The 21,618-nt window shown below is 42.5% G+C and overlaps 1 protein-coding gene across 6 annotated transcripts in view; it reads left to right on the top strand.

Moving 5' to 3' along the window:
- Positions 1–2,087: 2,087 nt before the first annotated feature.
- Positions 2,088–21,618, top strand: part of LOC118362210 (alpha-(1,6)-fucosyltransferase) — a 109,202-nt gene continuing 89,671 nt past the window's right edge. For 2 of the 6 annotated variants that reach the window (XM_052486487.1, XM_052486481.1), the window contains exon 1: positions 2,088–2,249. Coding sequence is in view for 1 of the 6 variants with exons in the window: in XM_052486485.1 (XP_052342445.1) it covers positions 2,235–2,239 (5 nt within the window). In the remaining 5 variants the exon portion in view is untranslated. The remainder of the gene's footprint in view (positions 2,250–21,618) is intronic. The other 4 variants (XM_052486485.1, XM_052486483.1, XM_052486484.1 and 1 more) reach the window with 4 other exon arrangements.

Genomic DNA, 21,618 nt, shown 5'->3' with positions numbered 1-21,618 from the left:
GACATACAGAGTGCATCAAACATGATTTAGGGCTTGTTTATGGAAGAAAAAAAAGTTTTTCTGTATTTCAATGTTGCAACTTGCTGAAAACTGTCCACAATGTTCCTTTCATCTCAAATAGACAGCACAGCAAAAATTGGACATACAGAGTGCATCAAACATGATGTAGAGCTTGTTTATGGAAAAATATTTTTTCTGTATTTCAATGTTGCAACTTGCTGAAAACTGTCCACAATGTTCATTTCATCTCAAATAGACAGCACAGCAAAAATTGGACATCCAGAGTGCATCAAACATGATTTAGAGCTTGTTTATGGAAAAAAAGTTTTTTCTCTATTTCAATGTTGCAACTTGGTGAAAACTGTCCACATAGTTAATGTAATCTCTAATAGACAGCACAGCAAAAATTGGACATACAGAGTGCATCAAACATGATTTAGATCTTTGTTTATGGAAAAAACGTTTTTTCTGTATTTCAATGTTGCAAACTTGCTGACAACTGTCCACAATGTTCATTTCATCTTAAATAGACAGCACATCAAAAAATGGATATCCAGAGTGCATCAAACATGATTTAGAGCTTGTTTATCGAAAAAACGTTTTTTCTGTATTTCAATGTTGCAACTTGCTGAAAACTGTCCACAATGTTAATTTCATCTCAAATACAGCACAGCAAAAATGTGACTTTTATTTTTATTTTTTACTAGCCAAACAACTCACCATGTTGTCCTGTCTGGTTGCTATGAAATACAAACGTCATAACGTATGTGCAAGAGCACGAGCAATCTTCGTTCCCACACCCCCTTCTCAAAAATACATTGGTATTCATTCTGTAGTCGTAGGACTTAAATGCATATCACATGTAACAATTTTGAATCTATTTGGATGGTTTGTTCACAAAGCTGTAGAGAAGCAGGGCCATTGTCTTTTCAGTTTTCTTTCATTTTGATCATGAACATTTCAGTCTTGAACATGCATTGAACATGCATTGTTGTCATGAACATGAATTGTTGTCAATACATTGGACCTGCAAACAAAAATATAACATAAATGTAAAGGAGATATTTAACCCAGTATTATGACAATTTTGCTTGAAAAAATGAACACTCTTTTGAAACGTAGCTCTTCTGAACAAGACTGTACTACAACGCAATCACCACTGGGTGGAACTAGCACATCATCGTTGGTTTATGAAAACGACCACTTGTCGTGCCAGTTATGTCTGCCACATTTGCTTTATTACCAAAGAGTAATAGGCCTATAGATTATTTGGATTGCGTGTTGCATGCAGATGTAGACCTGTCAAATAATCTTTAGCAAAAACTGCAATGCTGGCCAGTAGAGAACTTTTAGTGTACAGTATGTAATTGACCATAGTACATGGCTGTGGTTCAGGAACCATATTCAAATATAATCTCAGAGTAGCAGTGCTGATCCAGAATCAGGTTCCCCCTGTTATTTTATTCATAATGATTTAAAAGGCAAAACGTACCCTAGATCAGCACTCCTACTCCGAGATGCTTCACGAATACGGGCACAGTGTGCTGCTGCTGGGAAATTTCAACGAAGGTAAGGTAACCAGCCACTCCGTGTCATGTTTAAGAACAGCCCTTAACCGTGGTATATTGGCCATATACAACACCTCCTCTGGCTTTATTGCTTAAATATACCCACCTGCCCACCTGCTCTTTCTAAGCCTGGGATATCATTAACTTTTAAAGCACCTAAAAAATGACAGATAGAGTAATCCGTTTAATCAGTTTATAAAATAAAATAAATGTCCTCATTGAATTATGTGATTACACACTTTCTTCGGATTTTTCAGGGCCTCACAAATAGATATCATGAAGACACCTGGTTATTAAACCCACTTTTGGACACCGAATTGATCTGTTCAATATCCACTTCTATTCTGGTAATATCAAATACCCCCATATAAAAAAAAGGTGTAGAAGACAATTTCGTTCAATAGGTTCAAATGTGGAAAATAACAACGCATCAGAAGACTGTGTGCGACTCGAAACTGCTCATTGAAGTGACTCGAGCATGCGCAATGCAGCCCTGTGTCAATTCAAGTAGCCCCAGTAGAGGCCAAGCAGAGCGGAGTGACTACTCGGGCTCGCGTAGCAGTCTCCCTTCCCAGTTCCTGTTTCCGCCTTTCAGTCTTCAGACAGCTTAACAACTTAAAGCATCATCCTCAGGCAGAAAATAGACCTTGAAGAAATCCAAGCTTTATGAGGTAAAGCCCGGTAAGACATTTTTCCTTACTGTGTGTGCAGAAAACGAATAGGAATGTGTGTCTGCGCCGACTCCTTTATCCCTCCATCCCTGGCCTGTTGCTATTTGCCTGCTTCGACCGCAGCCGAGAGGTAACAAAATAGCGGGCAGGGATTCACGAACGAGGCTCCGTTAGAATTCCTGTCGTCCTTTTCAAATTCAAAGGCGTTTGTGCATAGGAATTTCCTTAATTTTTGCTACTATGTGCACAACGGTTATGTTACAATTGTATAAAGTATGACAGCGACAATTCAGACGCCAGGCAGGGACAATAAACTGCGATTTCTCTCCCATTTTACCTCTAAAATGAGTTTGTGCATAGGAAAAGCTTCACATTTGTGAAGCTTTCTTATAAACAAAAGAAATACTTAGCCAATGTTTTCTGTGGCTATATCGACTGTTATTTTGTGAAGTCAGCTTGCGTCGGTGGCTGCTCCCTTGTCCATCGTGCTGTGTCGAATCAAAACTCATCTTGAGCAGCCACGCTATTTTTCAGACATTGGTTGAAGCAGATGAAAAGTAGCAAACCTCATTTTGGATATGCATTCTGTTGTTTTTGTGCAGATGATCCAGCATAAACAAAATAGTTCAGTAATACGCTTATAACACACGCACAAACACACACACACACAATGTGTACATTGTTTACGTTTAGTTTTCGGCTCAACTCCGTAATCATGCTATGCAAATTATGTTTTACATTATTATGTGTTCTCTCGTGTTTTTATTTCTTGACTACAGTTACCACATACCACAGTAGGCATAGTATAAAAAGATACTGCTGATAGGTCTATTTGCTTGTGCACACCTTACAGACTTCCCTTTTGAACTCAATGAAAACCCTGTAGCCGGTTATGGCCAACATTGGTGGTTCGGAAATAGGACGTCTTGAGATGTAAACATGCAACTAGGGACTGGAGCCCAGTCAACCTGCCTGGGCCATCTGTGGGATAATAGCCCTAGAATGACCCATGAATCCTGATACATTACTGTGTGAATAGTATAATCTAGTAGCAGCAGGGCTATTATAGTAGTATTAGGTCTTTAATGCTACAATTTTGACCATTTCACGTTATTGATGTGCTACGACTATAAAGATATGATAGCATTTCACAGCTTCATTTGTCTTAGAGAATTTAGATGGTATTCCGCTAATTCAAATGACCTGCTTTGCCAAGCGTACAGTAATTATGAGCTATGTAATGTGAATGTCTCGTCTTGTCCTCTGTTTGGGGTGATTGCACAAAGTTGAATTATATTAACAAGGCCTTTGTATGCACAATTGGCCAATTCATGAATCTTGAATTACAATTTCCATGTTACGATTCTCTCTGCCACGTTACAGACATAATTCATGAAGTAAAACCACAGCGATGACAGGCTACCACCACATTCTGATTTTAAGGTTTCACAATTAGTTATTTTTAAATAAATCATCTTACAAATTTCAAGTCAAGAGGACGGGATGGTTGAGAGACAACAGTGTCTCTCACCTTTCACCTTATTTGAATTGTTCCAAGTATGTGTAGTGGACATCATGGATACTATAGTAATTGCTATAAGCATATCATAGGACTACTGTAGGCCTACCACGTAAACAGTTTAATTTATCCCTGTAGGCAAGAGAAGACTGATGAAGACTCTTCATGCTAGATTTATAATCATGTTTCACATGTGTTACAGATGTGGGATCTTAATTTGAGCCAGTTTCTGACAGCAGAAGAATAATCCTACAGCAACAGGACATGTGAATTATTATATGGATCATAATTGATGGACATTTTTGTCGGGGTTGATACATTTTTGGTTAGGGCGAGTCAATTCTGAAATTCCAAAGTGAAATTGACAAACTATAGAAGCCTTTTTAAAACTCAAAACCACTGCAAGAAAATTCTCAGTAACAAAACAGTGGTCAACTTCAGATCCGACACGCTGCTAACTTAAATTAAGACTAAAAAGCACATTTTTGTTTTCCTACATTTTTTATGATATAGGCCATTTTGACATTGCAGCTCGCTCATCGAGCAGAAACCGCTCAGTTCTGCCTCCAGGGTAAGACTCATGACAATAGGCATCAACCTGCAATTAGGCCAGGAGAGCTGTATAACTAACAGTAACAATTCATTTGATGCGAGTGCTCTGCTGCTATCCAACACTTGCAGGAATTTAATATCGTGCTTTGTTGAAGTAGCCACTGCCCCCATTGTGTTCATACTAGAAAAGCTTTTATGTTATTGAGATTTAGGATCACTTCCTTTCAAAACATTACACTTGAACAGGTCCTCCAAATGATAAACATGTAAAGGGATAGGCTATATGATATATATATACAGTTGAATCCAGAAGTTTACATACACTTAGGTTGGAGTCACCTGTTAAGGAAGTCGAGAATTTAAGCAGCTTTTCGCAGCTTTTTGTTAAAAATCGCGCAACATTTCAGCGCCCTGCTATTCATGCCAGGAATATAGTATATGCATATGATTAGTATGTGTGGATAGAACACACTCAGACGTTTCTAAAACTGGTTAAATCACGTCTGTGACTATGACAGAACGTGCGTTTCATCGAAAAGTGCATGAAAATATGATCACTGAAAATTGAAAAAAATATCCATCCGCGACTTCAAGGAATTGTTCAAAGTGAACCGAATTAAAGTAGGCCGAGGTTGCAGTGCCTACAGCTTCCACACGTTGTCTAGAGTCTTGTCATTTGATTCGCAATTGATTCTTGGTCTAACCGAATCAAGGGAACTCCTTCCCTCCGGTCTCCGACCGGATGTTTTGATCGAGCTCTCTTCGGACATGTTTTATACACGGACAGCTAAAGAATTTACATCGCCTCCTGTTGAATTTTATCGCTTATTAACGTGTACTAATACCTAAAGTTGCATTACAAAAGTATTTCGAAGTGTTTTGTGAAAGTTTATCGTTGACTTTTTGAATTTTAAAAAATGACGTTACGTTATGAAACGCTATTTTTTTCCGTTTATCACACAGTATTCTTAGATCGATATCTAGGCTATATATGGACCGATTTAATCGAAAAAAGACCCTAAATGATGTTTATGGGACATCTAGGAGTGCCAAGAAAGAAGCTTGTCAAATAGAAAGTTCATCCTTGGGAGCAATTTCCAAACACCTGAAGGTACCACATTCATCTGTACAAACAATAATACGCAAGTATAAACACCATGGGATCACGCAGCCTTCATACCGCTCAGGAAGGAGGTGCGTTCTGTCTCTTAGAGATGAATGTACTTTGGTGCGAAAAGTGCAAATCAATCAATCAAATGCTTGGAGGAAACAGGTACAAACGTATCTATATCCACAGTAAAACACAGTAAAACAAGTCCTATGTCGACATAACCCGAAAGGCCTCTCAGCAAGGTAGAAGCCACTGCCCCACCAAATTCACCATAAAAAAAGCCAGCCTGCGGTTTGCTACTGCACATGGGGACAAAGATCGTACTTTTTGGTGAAATGTCATCTGGTCTCATGAAACAAAAATAGAACTGTTTGGCCATAATGACCATTGTTAGGTTTGGAGGAAAAAGGGGGAGGCTTGCAAGCCGAAGAACACCATCCCAACTGTGAAGCACGGGGGTGGCAGCATCATGTTGTGGGGGTGCTTTGCTGCAGGAGGGACTGGTGCACTTCACAAAATAAATGGCATCATGAGGTCGGACAATTACGTGGATATATTGAAGCAACATCTCAAGACATCAGGTGAAGCATGGTCTCAAATGGGTCTTCCAAATGGACAATGACCCCAAGCATACTTCCAAAGTTGTGGCAAAATGGCTTAAGGACAACAAAGTCAAGGTATTGGAGTGGCCGTCACAAAGCCCCTGACCTCCATCCTACAGAAAATGTGTGGGCAAAACTGAAAAAGTGTGTGAGCAAGGAGGTCTACAAACCTGACTCAGTTACACCAACTCTGTCAGGAAGAATGGGCCAAAATTCACCCAACTTATTTTGGGAAGCTTGTGGAAGGATACCTGAAATGTTTGACCCAAGTTAAAGAATTTAAAGGCAATGCTACCAAATACTAATTTGGTAGCATTGAGTATATGAGTATGTAAACTTCTGACCCACTGGGAATGTGATGAAAGAAATAAAAGCTGAAATAAATAATTCTCTCTACTATTATTCTGACATTTCACATTCTTTTAAAATAAAGTGGTGATCCTAACTGACCCAAGACAGGGCATTTTTACTAGATTTAAATGTCAGGAATTGTGAAAAACTGAGTTTAAATGTATTTGGCTAAGGTGTATGTAAAACCTCCGAATTCAACTGTAACATTATTCGTTTTAACAATGTAGAGTCCATAGAGACACTGTCACTCCACCACAGCTCAACAGTCAGCACAAAAACATCAGTCATCTTGAGTGTCAACAGGAGTACCTGGCAACAACCAGAAACACCCACACACAGAATAACATACTCTACAAGTATGTTATTGATAGCTTTGTCTGTTGTTTCCATCAACCTGGGCTTGGGTTGATTGAAGCCTTGGTTTCCGGAAATGTTAATGTGATCACCTGTGTGCCCCAAAAGTGTTAGTTGTTATTAGATGTGTGCCGAATAGTCAGACAAAACGAGTATCGTAACGGTTACGGGCAATTTTCTGGATACGATTATAATCCGAGTATTTTTGGTAATTATCTGTGGAGAAAATAAATATATATATATATATATATATATATATATATATATATATATTTTTCGAATGCCAGCCAGCATCTTTCTTTCAGCCAGTCAGTCAAGTGAGGTGCTACGGAGTGTAAATAAGTCAACTGGCTAGTGTGCTTGTCTGTAAAGACGAGGGCGGGCTGTGCATTGATCCTGCTGCTCTGAGGCTGTATTTCTCTGTCTACTCACTTCATCATTTTACCCAATCACTTTCACTTCTCTTTTTCGGTCTGGTCATTGAGACTGCTGCTGCCTCCTTTTAGCCTGCTGCTGTGCTAAATGAAATGGCAAGGACGTTTGCTATCACGCTATCAATGTGCATAATATCTAACAAGCGGGGCGAGGGTATGGAAGAAGAAATTAAACATCGATGCGCATTCTGCCCGCTGCAAGTTGAGGAGATACAGGCCAGACACACACACCCCTCCATGGCACTTAATCTGCAGCTTGTTTGGTCTATACATGTGCAGGGATATAGATATTTTTGCCAACATCTACTTAGGCATATTAGAACATTTGCTTCTTTTTTTTTTGATCACGACTATCATCCGATCTGACTATCAACTGTCAATTTACAGATACGATTACCAGTATAAGTCTGGCCATGTCGGCACACCCCTAGTTGTCACGTTCCAGATATGATCACACTTTAACCACCTGTATGAGGTCCATGAGCCGTATGAAGTGTTTGTGACCTACAGCTGCAGTGACTTACAGCCGCAGGCTGAAACTTTGACAATGAATGTCTTCTTTATATCCCCTTGTTGTTTGTTTCCTATAGTATTTAGATCTGAGCCCAGGGTATGTGCATTCTGGCACTGTTCACTGTGTTATCTAACAAGTCTGTCTTATAGCCTGGTCTACATTTCATGTAGATAAGATAGCAGAGGTCCAAGAGGCCATTGTTGCCTTTTTGCCTAGTTCGCAAATTGAATACTCATGTTACCTATTACTTGGAGGCTCAGCAAGCTTTGTTTGTGAGTAGCATGAGTGAATTGAGTTGTAACAATAGACCAGCAAATACATTTTATTTTCCATGTCCTTGTTCTGTTCTATTCTGGAAAGTTGAAAACACCATGTTTGTTGTAGGAACTAGCTCTGGTGTCTCTGGGATAGGGTAGCTGAAATGTAACACATCTCGTTTGGGTTAGCTGTAAAAGTCTGTAAACCTGTCAAAGTGTTTGTTTGTCAAACATTACCATGGATACTTGTGTTATCTATCCTCTACAACATTACCAATGAGGCAAAAATCTATTCAGTTACATTTTGGTATATTATTTTTCACGATATATCGTATTGTTTTGACAATATGGCAATGTTATTTTTTCGCTAGTTTGCTGTACCTGCAACAAAACTCCAGTATTATTCCTTCATAGCTTGCTCTCCACCTTCTTTTTAAATAGGGAGCCAATGTCACTTAGTATGGTCAGGGCGTGAGTTGGGTGGGCAGTCTATGTTTGATTTTCTATGATTTGGGATTTCTATGTTTCGGCCTAGTATGGTTCTCAATCAGACGCAGGTGTCATTAGTTGTCTCTGATTGAGAATCATACTTAGGTAGCCTGGGTTGCACTGTTTGTTTGTGGGTGATTGTTCCTGTCTCTGTGTCTGCACCAGATAGGACTGTTTGGGGTTTTTCACATTTCTTGTTTTTGTAGTCAGTTGTTCATGTGTACCTTTACGTATTAAAAAGAACCATGGACACTTACCACGCCGCATATTGGTCCTCTGATCCTTTTCGCCTCTCCTCTTCGGAAGAAGAGGAGGAAATCCCTGACAGCCAATTTGTTTTCAGCACATACTTCCACGACTGATCAAAACTAGTTTTCTCATGGCTCCCTCTTGTCCCTCTGAAGCAGACATATGGTGAGAACTATGTTTGGAACATATAGAATTATGAGAACTGCAATACATATTCAATCGTCACTTAAGTATCGGTATCATATGGTCCCTGGTAATTCCCAGCCCCATACAACATGTGGCTTTCTCTAGTCTGTAGCCTACCAGCGTGGCCTTGGTGAGCACTGTGCACATCTCCATTGTCTCAAAGACCCTTATATCACCACAGTCACCCAGATGGCTTCAGCACAGAAGAACCACACACAGAGATGGATGAGCGCACACACGCACGCACGCACACACACACACAAATAAGGTCTCATTCTAATCTTTGGTACCAGTTTGCTCCGGTGTCTTACTATTCCCACTGAACATAGTAGAGCAGGATTGTAAGACCAATTGGAGGGCTGTGTTAAAAGTATGTTGTCATGTATTCTCACTGGGAGAAGCTCCTGTGCCATCTTAACTTTGCTGACGACGAGTCCATATATTTTATGACTGGATGGAGGGATGGTGTGTGGGCTTGGCTATGTTAGTCATTGAATGGACAGAGGTAAAACATTAACTTGTGACCGTGGTGTGACTCTAAAGGGTGTTCTGCTATAGCTGGGGAATTGCTGCTGATACTTATCTTTGAAGGTGTGTTCCACACAGGGTTAGCGGGAATAGAATAGAGGACATCTACAGTACCTGAGCATCGGTGGATTGTTGCCAGGTGAAATGCACCCGTGTTGACTGCTGTAACGGAGAACCCTCTATATTCTCTCATATTACATGGCAAAAGTAAGCTGATCAACCATAACGGAATATGTTGCGAAAGGAAGTATTGGTAATTACTACTGATTGCATTGGAAATCTTAGAGATCATCAATTGACAGTTCAATAAGGTGGTTTTGATTGACAACGCTTCAGGGAGCCTTAACTATACAACCCCCCTTACACACACTCCGTTAGGCTCTTACTCTTCTCTCTTTATTTCTCTCTTTCTCTACCCCCCTCTCTCCCTCCCTCGCCATCCCCCCTCTGTCTCTTTATTTTTCTCTTTCATACCCCCCCCCTCTCCCCTCTTATCTCTCTGCCTCCACATCCTCCTTTCCAATGTTCCAATGTTGTCGATATCCAGTGACAGCTCTCAGTGGGTTTCCATGGCGATGCCGGCAAAAAGGCAGGAATAAAGAAGTGCTGATTAGTTTTAATGATAGTGTCGCTTTTCCTTTCTTTCTGTTCGACTAGAGAAAATCTCTCGTAACAGGTGATTTTGTATGAAGTGTAAGAGGAAGAGGGGTTGGTGCGTGTATGTGTGATGGATGACAAACTGAGAAGTGACAGAGAGGGAGGGGCTAATCACACAGGCTGGATCTCTGGCAGTGACCCTATTGGTAGCGCACAACGCTTTACACATGATGAACGCTCTCGCTCTCTCAACTTCAATTCTATTCCATTTGCATTATTGGCATGACGTAACAATGTACATATTACCAAAGTGTACTTTGGAGATTAAGTGATACATTTACAATAAAACCATAATTAAAATAAACATCATCAAGATTGTGACTGGGGGACTCTCTCTTTCTCTCCTTCTGCCCAGTAAGATGTGGTGAAACCTCACCAAGCCCAATCTTGGCATCTGTATTATTCATGCAGAGAAAGCAGAGATGATTGAGCCATCATGCCTCATCTTACAAGAGAACCGTGTGTGCGTGCGTGCGTAGCCAGTCAGTGTAGTTGTCCCCATCGGTCCTGACCGTCACAGTGCCCACAGCCCAACGGGGACTTTTGATCAGCTATAAATAAATCTCTCTCTCTCTCTCTCTCTCCCTGGCTGCAGTGTGGAGTCAAAACTGCATCCCGAATGGCACCCTATTCCATATTTAGTGCACTATGTTTGACCAGGGCTCTGGTAAAAAAGTAGTGCATAATATAGGGAATAAGGTGCCATTTGGGACGAAGTCAATGTGAAGCGTCCTTCATGCAGCTGCCTGGAAGCAGCTCTGCTCTGCTTTGACATTACCAGGCACCGAAAGGGGAATAGAACAACAGTCCTCAAATGACCTGCTCCTGCGCAGACTGGCACTTCTTCATTTATTTGACTACATAAAGAAATGCATGCAGGTTTTACTGCATGCATTTACAGGCAGGCAAACAGGCCAGGAGCTTGCAGCTTGTGTACTACTCAGTCCTCATACTCAAAAAACTGTGTGTGTGTGTGACTTTCCTAGACCCGCTTGGTCAAACACCCCCCCTTCAGAGTCCCCAGGGGTAAGACTTGGACAGTCGACACAGAGGAGAGAGAGAGGGAAACTCACTCATAACAGTCACCTCACAGTCACACATGGCCAAAGGGAGAGAGAGAGCTTATTCAAATTGACGGAAGTTGGAAGAAAGGCATCGGGATGAAATTTAAATTTACATAATATTTATGTGAGAGGGTTCGGATGATGTTCTTTAGGCGATATACCATATATACCGAAGGTATGATTTTCAGTACTGCCCCGGCACCCCGCTTTGCGAGGGCTGCGGGCGTGCGTGCTACACTACTGCTTATAGCTAGCTGTAAGTTAACTGTCTAAAATGTGGCAAATCAATTATATCCAGTTTAGGGCTCCAGCTGTGCATTTGGTTTGCTAACTTGCTAACTTAGTGGCTAGATGATAAGATCAAGCTTCTGAGACATTCAATTCCCCGATGGATGAAGATCCATGTTGCCTGAATAGTTTTGTGTGTCAAAAAAATTACAATAATAAGAATTCTTTAAACCTTTAGAACCCAATAGAATTTTTGAATGCTGGTGTAGATTACTGAGCATTTTCAAGCTAAAGCAAATTTTCTCACACATTTCAAACAAACAAACAGACATGGCTCAAAAATAACAAATTAAAAGAACAAATGAAGATTACAAGTTAACTTAGTTTAAAAGAGCACAACCTCTGCTTTGATATGACACAACATTCATGTCTCCATATCCTCTCATGCTCTGTCAGATTTGATGGGAACGTTGCTGCACAGGTCTCTCCAGGTATGTTTGATCGGGTTCAAATCCGGTTCTGGCTGGGCCACTCAAGGACATTCAGAGACTTGTCCCGAAGCCACTCGTGCTTTGTCTTGGCTTTGTGCTTAGGGCCGTTGTCCTGTTACCCTTTAACCTTTAGCCTTTAGCCGTACCCTTATCCTACTCCTCCTCTGTTCCTCTGGTGATGTAGAGGTTAACCCAGGCCCTGCAGCCCCCAGCATCACTCCCATTCCCCAGGCGCTCTCATTTGTTGACTTCTGTAACCGTAAAAGCCTTGGTTTCATGCATGTTAACATTAGAAGCCTCCTCTCGAAGTTTGTTTTCTTCACTGCTTTAGCACACTCCGCCAACCCGGATGTCCTAGCCGTGTCTGAATCCTGGCTTAGGAAGGCCTTCAAAAATCCAGAAATTTCCATCCCTAACTTTAACATTTTCCGACAAGATAGAACTGCCAAAGGGGGCGGAGTTGCAATCTACTGCAGAGATAGCCTGCAAAGTTCTGTCATACTATCCAGGTCTGAATCCAAACAGTGCAAGCTTCTACTTTTAAAAAATCCACCTTTCCAGAAACAAGTTTCTCACCGTTGCCGCTTGTTATAGACCCCTTTCAGCCCCCAGCTCAGCCCCCAGCTGTGCCCTGGACACCATATGTGAATTGATTGCCCCACATCTATGTTCAGAGTTCGTACTGCTAGGGGACCTAAACTGGGACATGCTTAACACACCGGCCATCCTACAATCTAAGCTAGATGCCCTCAATCTCACACATTATCAAGGAATCTCCCAGGTACAACCCTAAATTCGTAACCATGGGCACCCTCTTAGATATCATCCTGCCCAACTTGCCCTCTAAATACACGTCTGCTGTCTTCAACCAGGATCTCAGCGATCACTGCTTCATTGCCTGCATGCGTAATGGCTCCGCGGTCAAACGACCACCCCTCATCACTGTCAACGCACCCTAAAACACTTCAGCGAGCAGGCCTTTCTAATCGACCTGGCCCGGGTATCCTGGAAGGATATTGACGTCATCCCGTCACTAGAGGATGCCTGGTTGCTCTTCAAAAGTGCTTTCCTCTCCATCTTATATTAGCATGCCCCATTCAGAAAATGTAGAACTAAGAACATTTTCAACAGCCCTTGGTTCACCCCAGACTTGACTTCCCTTGACCAGCACAAAAACATCCTGTGGCATTCTGCATTACCATTGAATAGCCCCACGATATGCACCTTTTCAGGGAAGTCAGGAACCAATACACTCAGTCATTTAGGAAAGCTAAGGCTAGCTTCTTCAAACAGATATTTGCTTCCTGTAGCACTAATTTCAAAACGTTTTGGGACACTGTAAAGTCCATGGAGAACAAGAGCACCTCCTTCCAGCTGCCCACTGTGCTGAGGATAGGAAACACTGTCACCACGATTTTAAATCTACGATAATCGATCATTTCAATAAACATTTTTCTACGGCTGACCATGCTTTCCACCTGGCTACCCCTATCCCAGCCAACATCTCAGCACCCCCTGCAGCAACCCCCCGCTTCTCCTTCACCCAAATCCAGATGGCTGATGCTCTTCCTAAAAATGTTCCGCCTCCATTGCTGCAACCCCTATTACTAGCCTATTCAACCTTTCTTTCATATCATCTGAGATCCCCAAAGATTGGAAAGATGCCGCGGTCATCCCCCTCTTCAAAGGGGGAGACACTCTAGACCCGAACTGTTATAGACCTATATCCATTCTGCCCTGCCTTTCTAAAATCTTCTAAAGTAAATTTAATCAACAGATCACCAACCATTTCGAATCCCACCGTACCTTCTCCACTATGCAATCTGGTTTCCGAGCTAGTCACAGGTGCACCTCAGCCACGCTCAAGGTCCTAAACAATATCATAACCGCCATCGATAAAAGACAGTATTGTACAGCCATCTTCATCAACCTGCCAAGGCTTTCGACTCTGTCAATCACTGCAATCTTATTGGCAGACTCAATAGCCTTGGTTTCTCAAATGACTGCCTCACCTGGTTCACCAACTACTTCTCAGATAGAGTTCAGTGTGTCAAATCAGAGGGCCTGTTGTCCGTACCTTTGGCAGTCTCTATGGGGGTGCATATCAATGATGTCGCTTTTGCTGCTGGTGATTCTCTGATCCACCTCTACGTAGACGGCACCATTCTTTGTACATCTGGCCCTTCTTTGGACACTGTGCTAACAAACCTCTAAACAAGCTTCAACGCCATACAACACTCCTTCCGTGGGCTCCATCTGCTTTTAAATGCTAGAAAAACTAAGTGCATGCTCTTCAACTGATTGCTGCCCGCACCCTCCTGCCCTACTAGCATCACTACTCTGGACAGTTCTGACCTAGAATGGTTAGACTGTAAACTCTCCTTCCAGACTCACATTAAGCATCTCCAATCCAAAATTAGATCTGGAATCGGCTTCCTATTTCGCAACAAAGCCTCCTTCACTCATGCTGCCAAACATACCCTCGTAAAACTGACTATCCTACCGATCCTTGACTTCGGTGATGTCATTTACAAAATAGCCCCCACCACGCCCGATATACTATCCACCATTGCGACTTGTATGCTCTCGATGACTGGCCTTCACTACATATCCATTGCCAAACCCACTGGCTCCAGGTATAAGTCTTTGCTAGGTAAAGCTCCGCCTTATCTCAGCTCACTGGTCACCACAGCAACACCCACCCATAACACGCGCTCAAGCAGGTATTTTGCACTGGTCGTCCCCAAAGCCAACACTTCATTTGGCCGCCAAATATCTCTGAAACTGGAGTCTTATATCTCTCTCTCTAAATTTAAGCATCAGCTGTCAGAGAAGCTTACCAATCACTGTACACAGCCAATCTGTAAATAGCACACCCAACTACCTCATCCCCATATTATTACTTACCCTCTTGCTCTTTTGCACCCCAGTATCTCTACTTGTACATCATCATCTGCACGTATATCACTCCAGTGTTAATGCTAAATTGTAATTATTTCGCCTCTATATCCTTTTTTAATTTTTTATTTATTTATGAGTGATGAAGGCCACGGTGTTCTTAGGGACCTTCAATGCTGCAGAAATGTTTTGGTACCCTTCCCCAGATCTGTGTCTCGATACAATCCTGTGTCGGAGCTCTAAGGATAATTCCTTTCGACCTCATGGCTTGGTTTTTGCTCTAGCATGCACTGTCAACTGTTGGACCTTATATGGACAGGTGTGTGCTTTTCCAAATCATGTCCATTTAATTGAAATTACCCCAGGTTTCTACAACTTGATTGGAGTCCACATCTCAGTGATGATCAATGGAAACAGCATGCACCTGAGATCAATTTTGAGTCTCATAGCAAAGGGTCTGAAAACTTCTATAAATAAGGTATTTCTGTTTTGTATTGGCAATACATATACAAATTATGTCTAAACTTGTTTTCGCATTGTCATTATGGGGTATTGATGAGGACATTTTTTTATTTAATCCGTTTTAGAATGTAACATAACAAAAAGTAGAAAAGGGGAAGGGGTCTGAATACTTTCTGAATGCACTGTATGGTTCACAGACTTCAAGACCCATGGCCAGATGATATATTTAGCTGGTTCATCACTCCATGGGATGCGTTTCCACTGCTCCGGAGTCTAATCGTGGCGTGCTTTACACCACTCCAGCCGACGCTTGACATTGAACATGGTTATCTTAGGCTTGTGTGCGGCTACTCAGCCATAGAAACTAATTTCATGAAGCTCCCGACAAACAGTTATTGTGCTGACGTTGCTTCCAGAGGCAGTTTGGAACTCTGTAGCGAGGGTTGTAACCGAGGACAGGCGATTTTTACGCTCTTCAGCACTCGGCGGTCCCGTTCTGTGAGCCTGTGTGGCCTACCACCTCGCGGCTGAGACGTTTTATGCTCCTAGACGTTTCAGGTTCACAATAACAGCACTTAGAGTTGACAGGCGCAGCTCTAGTAAGGTAAAGATTTGACGAACTGGCTTGTTGGAAAGGTGGCATCCTATGACAGCGCCACGTTGAAAGTCACTGAGCTCTTCAATAACGCCATTCTACTGCTAATGTTTTCTATGTAGATTGCATAGCTGTGTGCTTGATTTTATACACCTGTTAGCAACAGGTGTGGCTGAAATAGTCTAATCCACTAATTTGAAGGCGTGTCCACATACTTCTGTTTATAAATCAAATCAAATTGTATTTTTCACATGGCCATGTTTAGCAGACGTTATTGCGGGTGTAGCAAAATGCTTGTGTTTCTACCTCTAACAGTGCAGTAACATCTATCGATATGGATAAGTGGGTCCTCCCTCTGCTGTTTTCTGAAGTCCACAAACTGCTCCTTTGTTTTTTTTTAACGTTATGTGAGAGTTTATTTTCCTGTCTCGTCATTGTTGGTAATCAGGCCTAGTACTGTTGTGTCGTATGCAAACTTGATGATTGAGTTGAAGGCGTGCGTGGCCATGCAGTCATGGGCCCCAGTGTTGAGGATCAGCGAAGTGGAGGTGTTGTTTCCTACCTTTACCACCTGGGGCAGCCTGTCAGGAAGTACAGGACCCAGTTGCACAGGGTGGGGTTCAGACCCAGTGTCTCAAGCTTAATGATGAGTTTGCAGGGTACTATGGTGTTGAATGCTGAGCTGTAGCCAATTAACAACATTCTTACATAGGTATTCCTCTTGTCCAGATGGGATAGGGCAGTGTGCAGTGCCATGGCGATTGCATTGTCTGTGTATTTATTGGGGCGGTAAGCAAATTGAAGTGGGTCTAGGGTTTCAGTTAAGATAGAGGTGATATGATCCTTGACTAGTCCCTCAAAGCACTTCATGATGACAGAAGTGAGTGCTACGGGGCGATAGTCATTTACTTCAGTTACCTTTGCTTTCTTGGTGTACAGTGTATTACCACAGCTGCTTAGAATTTACTGAAGCACAACCAGAAATACCACAGCACACTGGCACCCTAATTCTTAATTCACACTGTTGATGTCATATTACACCAATATACTATTATATAGTGTTTCATATATTTTCTCTGTTGCACTGTGTCAGAAGTCAGAAGGCTTTGCTCATCACTTAGTACTCACACAATTCTGGCACAAAGTCAAAATGTACTGGCACAATGTCATTCAGCATTTCAAGTAAGCGCAGTGCCAAGTCAGCGTCAACTACAGTTGGGCCGCACCCTCGGCTGTTTGTCTCGATGCCTTTGTCACATAGAGACACTGTCTCTGAAGACAAGCGAGAGGGGGAGAGAGAAGAGGGAAAGACAGGGAGAGGGAGAGAAAGAGAGGGAGGATAAGGGGGAGAGAAAAGGAAGAATGGTGTAAGAGAGGCCTGAAGCAGTGAGGGGTGGTGGGGGGGTTAAATTAGCCTTGTGGTCCTGATGTGTCTTGCTGAATTCTCTGTCCTCGCTCTCGTCTTCTCCTCTGCATCACTCAGCAGTGACTCGCCTGGTGATGTAATGTAATGCGCTGCCTCGGCTCCACTGGAGCATGTGGTGGAGGGGATCCATAGAGCCTTGTGGCATTCTTTCTAACGTTCCAGTCTAACATTCTAACAGTGTTCTAATGGCCTCTCTGGGACAATTAAGCACCTCAGAAGCCAAGCTCTTAGAGCTGTTAGTGCTTCTGTGGGAGGATATGCACTGCCAGGGGCAACGGCTGGACAGGGCGGGCGAGTGAGTGGGTAAGGGAGAGGGGAGGGAGGGAATTTGTGTGTGTGTGTAAGGGGGTTTCAGGTCATGTTTAGCTAAGGTTATGAAGCTGGTCAGATCTGAGTGTGTTAGGTCAAACAAGGGTAAGCCAGGGATGTCTTTGTACCTGATCCAGGTTGGCTCAGGTATGTCCTCTCTCTCTGTGTGTGTGTGTGTGGGGGGTTGTGCTCAATTCAAGAGGATGTGAATGCCTCATAAATTCTTGAATTTATTTGAATTGAAGTAGTAAACAGAATACAGAATTGCACTTCAAATTTGAATTAAAGGAAATAGGATTGAATTCAGTGAAATTAAATTACATTTGAAATGCCTCTTCTCCTCAGCTATCAAGGCCCAGACCCTGTGTATCGAGACAAAGATCCATCTCGAATATAAAGACAGAGATCATGAGAGCAAGATTACATCTCTGGTTCATATCCATATACAATGCCTTCGGAAAGTATTCAGACCCCTTGACTTTTTCCACAATTTGTTACGTTACAGCCTTATTCTAAAATTGATTGAATATTTTTTCCCCTCATCAATTTACTCACAATACCCCATAATGAAAAAGCAAAAGGAGTTTTTTTTTTTTGCAGATTTATATAAAAAAAACGGAATTATTACATTTACATAATTATTCAGACCCTTAACTCAGTACTTTACTCAGTACTCAGCCTGTTGTCCGGGCCTCTGGCAGTCTCTATGGGGGGCGCCACAGGGTTCAATTCTTGGGCCGACTCTCTTCTCTGTATAAATCAATGATGTCGCTCTTGCTGCTGGTGAGTCTCTGATCCACCTCTACGCAGACAACACCATTCTGTATACTTCTGGCCCTTCTTTGGACACTGTGTTAACAACCCTCCAGACGAGCTTCAATGCCATACAATTCTCCTTCCGTGGCCTCCAACTGCTCTTAAATACAAGTAAAACTAAATGCATGCTCTTCAACCGATCGCTGCCCGCGCCCGTCCAGCATCACTATTCTGATCGGCTCGGACTTAGAATATGTGGACAACTACAAATACCTAGGTGTCTTGTTAGACTGTAAACTCTCCTTCCAGACTCACATCAAACATCTCCAATCCAAAGTTAAATCTAGAATTGGCTTCCTATTTCACAACATAGCATCCTTCACTAATGCTGCCAAACATACCCTTGTAAAACTGACCATCCTATCGACCCTCGACTTCGGCGATGTCATTTACAAAATAGCCTCCAATACCTTACTCAATAAATTGGATGTAGTCTATCACAGTGCCATCCGTTTTGTCACCAAAGCCCCATATACTACCCACCACTGCGACCTGTACGCTCTCGTTGGCTGGCCATCGCTTCATACTCGTCGCCAAACCCACTGGCTCCAGGTCATCTACAAGACCCTGCCAGGTAAAGTCCCCCCTTATCTCAGCTCGCTGGCTACCATAGCAGCACCCACCCTAGCACGCGCTCCAGCAGGTATATCTCTCTGTTCACCCCCAAAACCAATTTTTCCTTTGACCGCCTCTCCTTCCAGTTCTCTGCTGCCAATGACTGGAACGAACTACAAAAATCTCTGGAACTGGAGACACTTATCTCCCTCACTAGCTTTAAGCACCAGCTGTCAGAGCAGCTCACAGATTACTGCACGTGTACATAGCCCATCTATAATTTAGCCCAAACAACTAGCTCTTCCACTACTGTATTTATTTATTTATTTATTTTGCTCCTTTGCACCACATTATTTCTATTAATACTTTGCACATTCTTCCACTGCAAATCTACCATTCCAGTGTTTTACTTGCTATATTGTATTTACTCCGCCACCATAGCCTTTTTTTGCCTTTACCTCCCTTATCTCACCTCATTTGCTCACATCGTATATAGACTTCTTTTTCTACTGTATTATTGACTGTATGTTTGTCTTACTTCATGTGTAACTCTGTGTTGTTGTATGTGTCCCGAAGCCACTCCTGCATCGTCTTGGCTGTGTGCTTAGGGTCATTGTCCTGATGGAAGGTGAACCTTCGCCGCAGTCTGAGGTCCTGAGCGCCTTAGAGCAGTTTTCATCAATGGTCTCTCTGTACCCTGCTTCATTCATCTTTCCCTTGATCCTGACTAGTCTCCTAGTCCCTGCTGCTGAAAAACATCCCCACAACATGATTCTGTCACCACCGTGCTTCACCATAGGGATCGTGCCAGGTTTCTTCCAGATGTGAGGCTTGCCAATTAGGCCAAATAATTCAATCTTGGTGTCATCAGACCAGATAATCTTGTTTCTCAAGAGTGCTAGCTGGTTAGTGTCGCTAGCATGCTAGCTAGCTAATGACAATACACCATAGTCGTAGGTCTGCAAAATCAAGCAAATGGAACTGAACTCATGACAAAATCATGATGTCATGGTTGCTTGTTTTTTGCTTAGCGACACTGCAAACAACATATTTTTGGCATTTAACTATGCATCTAATCCGATTTCCAGAACGCATTAGTTTAACCCTCAAGTTGAGCCTAAAGCATTCAAAAAGAAGCCAACCAAATTATATGGTTGTTGGAAATATAATTGGCTATTCTAAGCATTAAGAGTTAAGAGTATATGACAATTGTTTCCACAGAAAAGTTATATATTCTCTGGCATCTGGAAGTATAACGTAACGTAGCAGGTGTAAAAGAAACACCCGAGACTAGATCCCCCACATTCTGGTATTGACGAGAAGAAGAAAAAACTGTCAGGGCAGGAGCTCTTCTGCACTGTTCAACCAATCCAGTAAATGTGGAGGAGGAGTTGAGATGTAGTGTCGCCTTGTTAACGTCCAAAAGTGAGTCTCGTCACAGGGTGCCTTTCCATTTCCCCTGAAAACCAGAGCATGTTGTTGGGGACTCGGGAGAGGCTACTGGAAGTGTGACCTGTCAGATTCAATACAATTCTCATGTTCTATGACCGTGTGCGCTTGCGTGTGTGCGTGTGTGTGTGTGTAAGAGAGTGTGTATCTGCCCAATAGGTCAATGCACTGTGTGCAACAGTGTCATGGTTACACATGTAGAGCAGGAACAGGGGATTTATCCACTAAGAGGATTCTTCAGGATATGACTGGATTGGCCTGATTGGATTTCACCAACCGCTGATTCATACCCTGAGTCTTCCACTTTCACCTACCTCACAGTAGTACAGTAGACTACTATATTATAGACCTTCAGTTACAGTAGCACCGTAGCCAACTCTACAGTACACACTCTCTCTCTACTCTTGTCTGTAGTGGGAAGTCCCATTTTGATAACATAATTGAACTTTTTTATTTTATTACATTTTAACAGCACCGATTTATAGCCTGCCTACACAGCACAGTAGCACAGTTCTCTTCTATACATGCTCTGTCTACTATGAGTGTGTAATGGTCCCACACTCCCAGTTTGACAACATACTGTATCAAGAATGTTTTAGTTTGTTTGCTGAGCAGAGTGGCTGCAGTCAATGGGCTAGTTCAACATTTTGGCAATTAAGTACTTTTTTCTACTTACCCAGAGTCACATGAACTCATGGAAATAATTGGTATGTTTCTTGCCGCATGCAAGCTTCTCCTGTCGACTTCTAGTCATTGTGCTGACGCTAGTCGGCAATGGTTCCAGGATCTACCTCTACCTTCCTTCATACTGGACTCGGAGGCATACACATTCTATCCATGCGTTCATCTGACTGGGTAAATAAAAAATGGCCAAAATGTCAAACTATCCTTTTAAAAGGCATAAGTTGACGCACACCCTAAAAGTGTTTGTCGAAGTGCTGACACCCTTTGAACATCATTGTGTTCAGTGTAGAGAATGTGTCCATCATCCATCCCACATATCCCCAGCTGACTGGACTGTACTGTGGTGATTGTGTGTTGCAGAGTGCTGGGTCAGAGCTCTGGAGCTAGCCAGTTGCAGTTGACTGGGCCCTGCCTGTCCCTTCCATCTTTTTTTCTGATGGCTGTGGCTCTCAGAGATTTGAGTGAGGAGACAGAGATCCAACAGAGGGGAGACAAGGGTCAGAGCCCACAGAAAGCTCAGGCAATTCAACAGGAAATTCAGAGTCTCTAGCCTTGAGTGTCTGTCAGTACAGAGAAGACAGAGAGGAAGCACAACCTCC

This window comes from Oncorhynchus keta, chromosome 29, assembly GCF_023373465.1.
Source record: "Oncorhynchus keta strain PuntledgeMale-10-30-2019 chromosome 29, Oket_V2, whole genome shotgun sequence".
Taxonomy (NCBI): Eukaryota; Metazoa; Chordata; class Actinopteri; order Salmoniformes; family Salmonidae; genus Oncorhynchus; species Oncorhynchus keta.
Note: the sequence above shows the minus strand (reverse complement) of the source record. Positions and strands in the feature narration are given on the sequence as shown.